The sequence below is a fragment of the Erpetoichthys calabaricus genome, chromosome 3, assembly GCF_900747795.2.
Source record: "Erpetoichthys calabaricus chromosome 3, fErpCal1.3, whole genome shotgun sequence".
NCBI lineage: Eukaryota > Metazoa > Chordata > Cladistia > Polypteriformes > Polypteridae > Erpetoichthys > Erpetoichthys calabaricus.
The window spans coordinates 250,720,018-250,732,563 of NC_041396.2; the positions used below are offsets into that span (position 1 = coordinate 250,720,018).

General features: G+C 33.3%; 1 protein-coding gene across 1 annotated transcript in view; it reads right to left on the bottom strand.

Annotated features, from left to right (window-relative positions):
• Positions 1-12,235, bottom strand: part of LOC114648777 (cohesin subunit SA-2-like) — a 152,512-nt gene extending 140,277 nt beyond the window's left edge. Inside the window, exons 1-4 of the mRNA XM_051924767.1 lie at positions 11,937-12,235; positions 9,136-9,358; positions 1,320-1,395; positions 1,076-1,225 (exon numbers count right to left, since the gene is read on the bottom strand). Of these exons, the coding sequence (XP_051780727.1) occupies positions 1,076-1,225; positions 1,320-1,395; positions 9,136-9,356 (447 nt within the window). The 5' untranslated portion in view covers positions 9,357-9,358; positions 11,937-12,235. The remainder of the gene's footprint in view (positions 1-1,075; positions 1,226-1,319; positions 1,396-9,135; positions 9,359-11,936) is intronic.
• Positions 12,236-12,546: the final 311 nt, after the last annotated feature.

Below are 12,546 nucleotides of genomic sequence, written 5' to 3' on the forward strand. Positions count from 1 at the left end.
TAGCAGGTTTGAACCAGCAACATCACTAAGAACGTGCTGACCTCATATCATTTATATCAATAATACAAAAAATCTAAAATAAATTCTGTTTTTACAAAAAGTGTCTTCTTGTGTAATTACTTTATCTTTAAACATTAATGTATTCAATACAACTTGAATAAACTACCTCTATGGAAGCACTAGGAACCACTATCAAATAATTTAACTTTATTGCTAAATTGTTACTAATTAGATATTACTATGTCATATGATTCTGACAGTATGTTTGGGTAAAGAGTATATTATTTTGAGTGAAAAGCCCCAAAACACATTAGGTTACTTACCTGCATATGTGCCAACTAACTACAGTATATTTTTATTTAACATAACAATGCTGTGAGAATGCAGAGATTACATTAAAATATGTGCTATTCAAATAATAATCCCCTCCATCAGACTGCATTCTTATTAACTGTGCTGGGTGTTGTGGCATTCATAAAACCTGTGTAGAATCAGACAATATATGCAGACACGGCCCATATGCAGATAAATACTGCCAAGCATTCAGGCAAATAAACGCAGGTGAAATCTTATGACATAATATTTGATGAACATTAGGAGGTACTGTATTGCAAGTCACACTGCAAAAGCAAGCCAATATAATGAAATACATTTTTAGCATTTTTCTTTTTTGGTAAAAATAGGCTCCCATAATAAATGTTAACAGGAAGAAAAACCCCAAAAAAATGATTTCCCTTTAAAACGGACAATGCTGCATTTAAATGTACATGTTAAAAGTAAATTAAAATATAATATTCCAATGTTTTTCAAAATAAGCAGTAAAAACGTTTGTTATTTTTACACAAAAATAATGAATACATTCAAAAGTTAAATTATGCAACAATAAAAATTACATGCTATCATTAAATATGTCATGTACTTCCAAAACTGTGGAGATGGTAGCAGTCATTTTATTAAAGACAGATTTTCAATTTTCCCTAAAGGACAAAACATTCATCCTATTCTGGCTACAAAACTGGTGTCTATCATGGTCTCACAAGTATTCCCACTAAATAGACCATTAAGGATCTTTTACCACCATAGCACTTCTTGATGTTTTCACTGCATCAAACAGGCTGTCCATGTATAACCCTGACCGTTCCAAGCTGCTCACAGCCAAAGCAACATCAGGTATTGGAGATGTATTATGGCTTTCAGCATTGCCATGGCGTGCCCGCTTGGGTGACTGTTTTAAAAAAAAAAAAAAAAAACCTCTTAAGATGAAAATGAAAACACTAAAAAAAACACTTGTTACATTTGGTACATACCGTTTTGCTTACCGTAGGCCCTGGACTGGATGCCAATTTCAACAGCCTCCCTCTGGGGTTGATTGCAGGATTCATTCTAGACTTCTCACTATAAGCACAACTCATGTTAAAACCTTGAAAATGACAGTTAAAAATTTAATAATTCATCTGCAATTAAAAAGCCAGAATAAAACTGATTCAATATCAAGGCAGAAGAAGTTTCAAGAAAATACATAAAAGACTAATTTGTTTAGCACAGACAAAAAAAAAATTGCTTGTCATAAGAAGACAGATAAATTATGCTCTTGCATTTATTTGTCTCAATTATTAATCTCCCTTTCATCACTATCTCCATATACAGTTCTAGAGACAAAGTCATGAAACTGTTTGAGGGTTGAGAAAAAAAAAAAAAAAAAACAACCACAACCACCCTGGAGTGGTCTCCCCTAGACTTTCTCGTATACTCAGAAATGGGGATGAATATTTGTGGAGTAAACAGCAAGACAATGATTTTAAAATTATGTACATTAAAGAACTATCAACAACAAATCAATAAATATTGAACAATTATTATAAGAATAAAGTTAAATAAATCAGACTCGGCAGCTGCATAAATAAAAGGTAAAGTACCACCTCCGGTTAGTGGAAATAGCCCCAAATTTGATGGAAATCTACACTTTGTACCTAATTCTTGTATGCAAAATTTGTTTGACCTAAGTGAAAGCGTTCAAGTTATCGTGTTTACATACATACATACATACATACATACATAATTCCAAAAATTGTATTTTCGGACTCAAGTCAAGATTCATCAAAATCTCGAAATGGAATTTTTGGGGGATTCCAATACTTTCCCTATACGAGAAAGTAAAAACAGATTAATTGGTAAAATTTTGCTACTACCTATTCCACTCGACAAAAACATTCACTGCCATACTACTAATGTAGTATAATACTGTATGTGTTTATGTGTTCCATTAGTCTTTAAAAAGAATATTTGTTGTAGAGTTCAGAGTTAACATTTGCAGTGCCCCATGCAATGCACATGTCTGTGTTATTTGCCATTTGGTATGGGAGAAAAATCACACTGGCCATCAGAATTGCAGCTTATGTAAAGCTTTTAATAAGGCTAAAATGGGGGGGGTTTTGGATTATGGACACTGCTCTGCTCTTGCTTATATAGTTACTGTGTTACGAGACCAGACTGCCATTGATGTGGACAGCAGTCAAGTCAAATTACTTGAAGCTGTGCACAACTTCCACATACATTACCCTGAATAGTGACAGAGTATAGAGATGTTTTGGTACAGAAAACATTATTTGCTGTACCAGTTCTTTGGTTTTGCAGACATCAAGTTACAAGCAGTTGGTCTTTGCCCTACTTTGCTCTCATACCCTTGTCTCATTATTAACCCCCCAAATTATCAATAAACCCCATTGTTGCAGAATCATTTGAGAATTTCTACAAGTGACTTGACCTGGTATTTATAAGAAGAGGTGTACAGAATGAAAAGAAAAGGTGGTTACCAAAAAAAAACCTGCTTATAATGAAGTATATGCTGTATAATAATGATGGCAAGTATAAGCAGGGATATAACATATAGTCATATATTTGAGAGGATAGCAATAGTACCAAAAAAACACCAATGTATACAATATATTCCAGCAAGAATACAAAACTGGAGTACAATACTGTATACTTGTGTGAAAATGACAAACAGAAGAAAGGTAACAAATTATATATATATATATATATATATATATATATATATATATATATATATATATATATATAAAAATCAACAAAAATAGGAGTATCATCAGAAGGCACTAATTAAATATATACAGTTCTTCTTGATTGTGTTAAGACATATGAAAACAAAATATATTTTGAATCATACCGATGCCAAAAAAAAATGACACAGAAATGGACATAAGAAACATGATGGTACAGATGCCTTTTCAGGTGGTTAGGTTTCACCTAGTGAAATGAAATTAGATTGGATGCTTTATTAATCCCAAGGGGAAATTCACATGCATACAACAGCAGACACATAAAAACAAGGATACAGACTCACAGGATAAATATAGCCAATTAAATCAATACATAAATAAAAATAAAAAAATGTATATTGTCCAAATATGTCAAAATATGTCAAAATGTTATTTTTTACAATAAAACACCAAAGGAAGAAGTTACAGAATAACTAAAATGGAAGCTAGAGTGAGCCACATAAAGTTGAAAAAGGGAGCGAACAAATGTAGTTAGGTGTGTTGGAGGGTTTTCATTTGTAAATTAGTGATAAATCCAAAGCTTCAGAACTAAAAAATGAAAGGAAAAAACAAAGAACATGAAAAGTGAGGGTAAATGCAACAAGAGAAAGAGTAGGGGAAATACGTAAAATTGTCCTTACTAGAATTTGTTACTGTAGAGAAAGCAACCATCTACAACTTACATTAATGGAGGCATACAAAGGATGTCAGTAGAATTGAATTCAAAGAAAACAGGTAAGATAATATGCTTCTTTTAAACAAATAGTGTGCAAAGTTTAGTTTGCAAATCTAGAATGCTTCACAGTGAAGGAGAGACTCTGCAAAATCCACATCCCAGACAAGGTGATTTCAATATTTCAAATACTGTATATTTAAAGACTGAAATAAGTGCCTCAAGAAAATGTCCTGGAGCCAGGCATTTTAGAGATGTCTAACAATGCAGAGTCTAGCTGTACAAAAAGGTTTTACCCACATATATTAGTGGGCAGGGATGTGATAAGAGGTATAACACACCCTTGTTGCCTCAACTGGTTCTGTGTTTTAAGGTTACATTGCCATATGTTGTGGGAATTACATGTCATTTAAGTATATTGTTACAACAGCTGCAGTGGGATGCATGGGAAATGGCCAGTGTAAGACTGAACTGTGCTATTGTCAGAATACTTTAAAAACGCTGTGTGATCATGTGTGATTTACGACATTGTCTTTTAATTTACCACAGGAAAAAAGCAAACAGAAGTAGTTCTGAGATAGCAGAATGTAGGTTGAGAACATGGCAATGTTTTAAAATAATGCAGCAGCTTGTTAGAAAATATACAGTAAGATTACAGACAATCTGATTGTCGATGGTAGATTTATTATACAATAGATCTTTGTTAATTAAAGTAGCCCATTTATGGGCCTTATCTATACATTTTTTTGAACAACCCCTTAGTAAAATGTGCAATTTAAAATCAAAATCTGTTTTATCAAAATCAGTGTGCTCAGAACAGATGCACCTTATATGAAAAACGCAAGAAACATATTAATGAACAAGGATGAAAACTAGTGGCGCGAAGTGTTGCAATCAGTAGGTTTTCTATGTAAGGAGAAATGAAAACAATAATTGACTACATTAACTAAGACATTAAGAAATGGAACAGAATTATAACTGAATTAAGAGAGAATTTAAGACAAGGATCACATTTACAAATATAGTCATGCAAAACGTAATGAGGCAAAGTCACCGTTCCAAATAAAAACATCACTCTACTGTAGCCATACAATAATATGCTCTGTAAAACATTATTAAAGGAATAAACAAAAATAGCTCTTCAAATATAGACACAAACAAATTAGCAATACTCGGGCTAAAAGCTGTACCCATTGCTACACCCTTGTGTGGATTATAAAACTGATTGTTAAAGACAAAAAGTTCCAATTTAATGTTAGTAAGTTTGCAAATTAAATTAATCAAATCCAGGTGACAAGCAAAAAAATTGTTGTTTCAATACACTTTCACATGTTCAGCAGCACTTTGTGGGATACCAGTGTATAATATTTCTATATCCATTATTGACTGAAACTATAGGTATCCAAGAGGGTTATTGAGATGTGTGTGTATCTTAAGCAGTAGAAAAAAAATGTAATGGGGAAAACCAAGGCGAGGATTGGATAAAATGTTTTCTGTCTTATTATAAATTAATTCAATAGAGTCAATGTGGTTGATAATAGGTTTAATTAAAGAAATTATATGGGAAGTGAGGTCTTTCTTTAATAGTTCATTAACAGGAGGAGTCATTTAATTGTCATAAGCCATTGTTAATATCAGCAGCAGTAATCCATTACAACCACTTTCTCAGTGGGTCAGATAGTAATATTCAAATCTTGCACCAGACTATTTAGAACATTATGTTCAGTCCTACTTACAGTTGGTTGAAAAAGGCTTCTTACTGGAGGATTCAATATTAGACGCATCTCAGTGCAGTAGTTTGCAAAAAGTGTCAGTCTTAGGGGCAGTAGTAAGAAGAGGAGGAATTAAAGTAGAATTGTAAAGGAATGTAGTTAGTTGTAACTTTTGCAAGCAAAATGTTTCTGAAGAAATTAAAATAACTCAATGCATGAATTGAATGGACTGTATTTTCAAGGAGGAACAAAGCACACAGACCCATAGATAGAACAGGAAATTCTTCAGTAGTCAAAATTTTAGAAGAAATATTAATCACTGGAACAATACATGCACTTTACTAGGATATTTTTCTGGTTGATGAGGAAAAGAGTTCAGATGTAATCTGCCCAATTGGGTGACACGTTGATCTAAAAAAGGAGTGGTGGTAGGTACACCGAGAAGAATCAGAATCTATAGAGGAAGAAAACAAGGAGAAAGATGAGGGGGAAAAAACTCAGCTGGTGATGCATTCTGCAGCAGCTGGAAGAAGATTGTGCATTTTGGGGGTCTGGTATCAAGCCATGTCTACAAAAACCTGTGGTAAAAAGTCTACCCTTCATTTGTGTGTTTGTAGTGATGTTTCAAGCAAACCAATTAATTTTTTTTAACCAAGCTGGACATTGTTAAAACTGATGCTCTCTAAAGTATTTTGGTATTGTGTTTTTAACTCATCTATCTGAGCCTGTAGATTAATAATTTTGTTATTAGTTGTTTCAATAATATCACATCTAAGGAATTTCAAGAACTGCACACCATTTAGAGATCAACTCAGGTTTGTCTCAAAATAAGGTAGTACTTTTTTGAATATGGAAATTTTATAGGGATACGTTATTTTATACAATCTTTCAAGAAATCTGTAGTTTAAAGTGAGATGCTTCTTTTGTAATATTTAGAGAAAAAAAAAGTTTTCTGAATCAGTAGAAACCAATTCTGAAAAACCATAACAACAAACAAAAAAGTCTTTAATTTTATCCAATGTGTAACTAAAAGTATTACTTCATTCAGTCAACATAATTCAAAAATTCAAACAGACAGTAAATGAGCAATGGCTAAATCACAGTTGCCAAAACAAACTTCCAAGCAGAAAGGAAAAACGTCTGCTTATAATGAAGTATACATGATAATGATAATATTATTAGTAGTAGTATTAAGTATAAACAGGCATATTACATAAATAAAAATAGTCATATTTGGGAGGATAACAAAATGGTAACAGAAAATCAATACATACAATGTATTCAAGCAAGTATACAAAAGTGGAGCACAATAATGAAACTACAATGCCATAAACTTGTGCAAACATAGTAAACAGAAAAACATGTACAAGAATAAGAGATTTACAGCAAAAACAGAAGTATCAGAAGGCACTAATTTACAAAAAAAGAAAAAGACATTCCATAAATCAATTGGTAATACAAGTATATCTATAAAATAAACAGAAAAATTCAAAAGCAAAATTAAAGGGAAAAAGTGAAATTAAACTTTACTTTGTCCTTACTTTTGCATCTTTTTTCCTGCAAAGTAAAATAATGAAACTAAAATGAAATTCAAGTTACTTTTCAGTACTGCACTTGCACTTTATTTATTGCTTGCAAGGCAAAAAAGTGTCCCCTGACCCTCATGTAATTTTAAGAGACTAGATTAAGTATGGTTTAAACAAACAGCATCAGTAAATGGTTTCCAGTTCTTTATTTCTAGCTGAGAAAGATTTAGAGTGTTCCAACATTAGGCACGTTTGTTCTGCCCCCCACCCCCATCCCTACTCCTCTGCTGGCCTGCACTCACACTGCGCTTAATATTCTAGGCCCGGGCACACTTTCATTATTACCATGCGACTTCATGTAAAGCTAAAACAAGATCCGAACACAGAGTGACAACATGCATGTCAAAATGATTTTACTTATTTTTTGGTTGTATTGAAGTCATGTAGGGCATGATAAAGTTCTACCCACTTACAGATTTATTGAGTGTGCAGTGCAGAGATTTGCGGTTAATCGTGCTGCACATGAAAGATTTTTACTGAGGCAAATGATGTTAAGGGAGGAATTTGCAGCTGTTCTTGCCAACTACAACTCATATTCATGTGGAAAGTAAGACTAAAAACTGTTTTTTTTTTTTTTTTTTTTTTTTTTTTTTTTTTACTGAAATGGTATTGAGGGCAATTCTTATTTCATTATCTGACTTGTCACATCATCATGGTCATTTCTGTTTTGTGTGCTCGGGCATGTTTAGTTCCCAAATGCTACTGAAACTTGCCCGGCACAGAGCGATCACACTAGTAAAATGAACTAGATTTTGAAGGGTTAAATGTGGACAAAGCCTGCTCAGGCACAGAAAACATTACCATTGTGAGTACACCCTTAAACCAACTTTTTGGGATTTCTTTTCCCCTCCACTACTATATCTTCTTGGGAATTAACCACATGAGCAGAGTATATGCGATTATGGCATATTTTTATGATAGTTAACCTGAATACTACATGCATATATCATCTATGCTAAAGTGGAATTTATTACACTGTGACTGAGTACACAGTTAAAATTCCATGCAGCACAACTAAGTTGATTCTACTGTATATCATTCAGACCTTTTTTGCCTTAGCTCACCAAAAGACTAATGCTTAAATATATTTTAACTTTTGTTAATGAGGTCAGTTGGTCTGAGGTCATGAGGTCTGGTGGTTTGACAACAGCATAAATACTTAACTTGCAATATGAAATGCAAAGCAATGAACAGTTTTCTGTATGACACATTAAAATAAGCACTACACTATATAGCGCATTAAGCCTATGCCTAAAAAGGAGTTCAAAGAAAAAAAGCTATCAAGCATAAAAAAATCCAATTGATAAATCCTAAAAACCTATTTTACTGAACCAACTGTTGACCTTTTTTTCTAAACTACTGAATCACTATAACTTTAATACATCCGACATACTGTATTAGTTTTCTGTACTGTAGCAGGGTCTACAGATTATTTAAAATTAAATCAAATGAGGCACTTAACATTAAAAATTACTAAACTAAAATTTTAAAAGGCAAAAAACTTTAAACAGAGCTTAATGTGCATTTTTTGTGTTCCCCATCAGAACACTACATTTATGTTTCCCTTGAAACCGGTAATTTTCCCTCTGCCTCCATAATGATAGTTTTTTTTTGTGTTCCAATCCTCATTCTTAAAATTTTCTTTACAAAGGGATTATAATCTATCCCGATGGCATAAAGTGCAACACAGTAAGTGGAGTATGCACCAGTGCATCACAAGGCCAATTTGAAATCATAAAATAACTTAGCATGCCTCTCCATGTGATGTAGCAGAAAAACCTATACTGACACTGATAAAATGTGTCAACTCTATAAAAGCTTTAAGCCTACACAGGACATGGACTCTGGATGTTAGATAAATTTTACAAAAGCACTACCCACTGTAACGCCACACCAGCTATGATGTGATGTTGTTTTTACTTGCCTGTCCAATACACATCTTCCACACTGCACAAAATAAAGTTCTAGAACTTGAATTACTCAGATACTTACTTCTGTCCCATTAATGATTTATCAACAAAATACAAAAGCTCCATCTTCAAAACTAACTACACACAGTAGATTAAAACCATTTAAATTAGAGATAGACAAAACATACATCTAACCTGTTGGACTGAGAAAGCTGTAGAGAAACTTCAGAAATGAAATCTTGCGTTGACATCTTCTTAATCCTGCTTTTGGCTCTAGTTTGTATTGGCTCACTAGGTGAAGACAAGCTGTCTCTAGATGGACTGCTGGAGGTCTGGTCATCTTCTATATAGTGGGGGGAACTGGACTGGCTTTTATACCCTTGAGATCTCAAAGACCTTTTACGTGGATTACTCATCCCTGCAAACAATAAAAAGAACTAATAACTGAGAAACAGAGCATCAAACAGTAATATCCAAAAAAAGAAGCATTGAAGTGACTCATTAAAATGGTACAGAATAAATGGCTTTAAAAAAAAAAAAAAAAGTCAACTTTTTTGATTAAAGAGAAAAACAAATTTTTCACTATTTAAGGAGTCATTGTTAACATTTCCTGTGAATCATGTAAACAATCTGGTAAAATATTGGCCCCACTTCTATGATGCATTATTTAGTCAAAACCATATTTCCTACAAAGAACAGTATTAAGTCAAGACTCCCTCACTATAGTTTTTTTATACTAGAGATTAAAAGCACAGACATACAGAAAGTCTAAAATTATTGTAATACAAATAGGTACCCCTACCCCAACTGAACAGAAGAGCCCACAACAGAACATTGCAACTCAAAACCTCTACATTTGAGGATAATTGATTTTGATAAAGTACAGTAGCATTTTGAAACTAGCAAAAAAAATATTATGTAATCAAATATCAAAATATTTTCCATGTCTTTAAATTACAAAACCATTTTGCACATTCTGCTTGCCACCCTGCTATATACTGTACCTCATAATTATATAGATAGTGAAATACTGATCACTCTTATAAATTTTAATGCAGACATATTAACATTGAATGCCTCTTTGATTAATCTCATTTTTGCCTAGGCATCATGTTTGGGCAGGTGACCTGATGTATGATCTACTTTTTAATGATTATCTTGACTGTTGGTAGTATGTTGCATGTTCATTTGTACATACAAGTAAACATTTCGCTGTACTCTGCACATGTGACAATACTATAAACCTGTCTATAAACCTTTTCCAAAAGATACTGTATATTTTAAAATCTTTCAACAGCCATTTAGTGATCTAGACCTTTCCGTAGCACCATTCCAAAACCACAACACATAAACAACAAAGAGAACACCCCTGTAGATTTTATACGAAAACAAGCAAAAAAAAAATAGTGCATCTCTGGGCTTAGGCGCAGGACTGTGGGCATCCCGTACAAAATGAGTCATTTCAAATTTTACATTTTTATTGTGCAAATTTCCACATATATTTTGTACATAACCTCTCTTGGTTGTTGCAAGAATACTCAGCTTCTATTTCTGTAATTCCTGTTTTACAATTTTGCATAATTTGTTACTTAGGAATTCATTTATTCTTGGTATCATTCACATTTTGTTAAGCTCACATGTATAGGATGTAAAGTTATGTATAGAAAAACATATTCCTAGTTTGTAACTATTTGTAACAATTAAATAACTAAAGTCCAACAATACTTGCTGCATTTTTACACATCTGGGAGCTGGCCACCTAACAGAAGCAGACACACAAGAAAATGCAATAGTAAAACACGATTGTAGCCAACATGAGTAGACTGCACAATAATCAGGGCAATTAGATTAGGATACCATTAAAGGAACCGATAAATTCAGCACTGCAACATCAACACTGTACTTTCCTTTAGATCGTTTATCATTCATACTGCTCTTCATCCAGCATCACTTTGCTGTAATGTAGTCTATTTTTCGATATTTGTATTGTACCTAAACATATCCATAACTTATGGCAATGGCAGCAATAGTATGATGTTGCTTAAAGTATAAATACGTTGACCTGAAAAAGCATATCATTTATGATACGAAGCAGTAACACGTTTTTAATAGTATTTTGATTGTTTTTTTGGAACAGCTGAAAAGTTGAGGTGTTTTTAATTGAAGTGTTTAATTTTGTCATTTGACATTTATACATAGGATTGTCTAGTTATGATTTCATGTTTCTCATTTATGGAAAATTGCTTTTTATCTATTACATGTGTTTTAGCAATTAAGAAAAAACTGTAACACGATGGTTAAGTAAAGGAAGCACAAAAACATGGCTTGAACAACAATTGCCTTCTAATTAAGCAGCTGGGGTGGGACAACAACCACCTGCCAGGCGAACTTACGTATTGTACTTCTGATTTAGAAGTTTGAGAAGTTTTCCCCCCCAACTTTAACAATTTTTAGGTCTGATAAATAAGGGGAAATGATATACGACAAGACCCCGCATTAAAAATAAAAATAATGAAAAAATGTCCGATTATACATTTTCATAGCCTTCATACTTTGATTAAGTTAAAATCTCCAATTGGCTGTTGAAGATGCAGAATACAATTTATTCTCATTACAGGCTAGTATTTCTCACCACCTACTACCCGGTACAATACATACTAATCCACGATAAGAGACCCTTCTACGCACGTTGTACTTCACTTTAATCTAAAGAGTAGGAATTAAAATTCATTAAAAGTGCAAAAATAATCTTGTTGCAAATGTCCCTTAAAAATCATGTTAGACAAATCAACTTTTAATGAGCGACTAGCGACATTGGACACCTTCCGTTACGTAGGCCCCGCTAAAGAACAACTAGTCTTCTAACAAATCAAAACGTTCACTACAATGTACGAGAACGATGTGAATTAATAGAATGCAAAGGGTATATTCTGGTTCTTGTAATCATCTCTGTTAAATGTTTTTATTCCGAGAAAAAAAGTGTCAAAAGATCTTACCTTCTTTCTCAGCAACTTTCGCGCTGACTCCAAATTTGTGCGAGACACTGCGCTTCGTTTGGACGAACCCTCGCACCCAAAAAAAACAGACACACAAGAAAGAAACAGGCCTTCCGTTCAGAAGTTTTATTTATTGCTTGTAAAAGTACCTTTTATAAAACCCGTTTGATTCTCGAGATTGAACTCAGTGACCTATATTTTTACCTTAAACACAACCGTAACCGACAAAGCGCCAAATTACACATAGGTGAGCGTTTAACACTTCGTTGCAAGGTTTGTGCGCGTTTCCAGCGTTGTTTTTAAATTATCTGATTGGAATTGCTCGTGAGTTAAATGACAGCTTCTCGACCTGTCATCTCGCGTTTCTACTGGCGCCAAATTGTTTGGCCAATCAGAAGAACGCGGGGGTGTTCAATATTCAGGATTTATGGGTGGGGCAATAGACATTTATTACTATTTTGTCAAGCGGTCATTTTACTGAACCTATTCAATCCAGATTGTGGTTGTCGGAAGCAGGACAGTTTAAAAATAGTTTTTATGTATCTCCATTTCTAGATTTGATCTGTAATTGTTAAAATCCAATTTGAGATAGAAGACTCAGTATTAAATC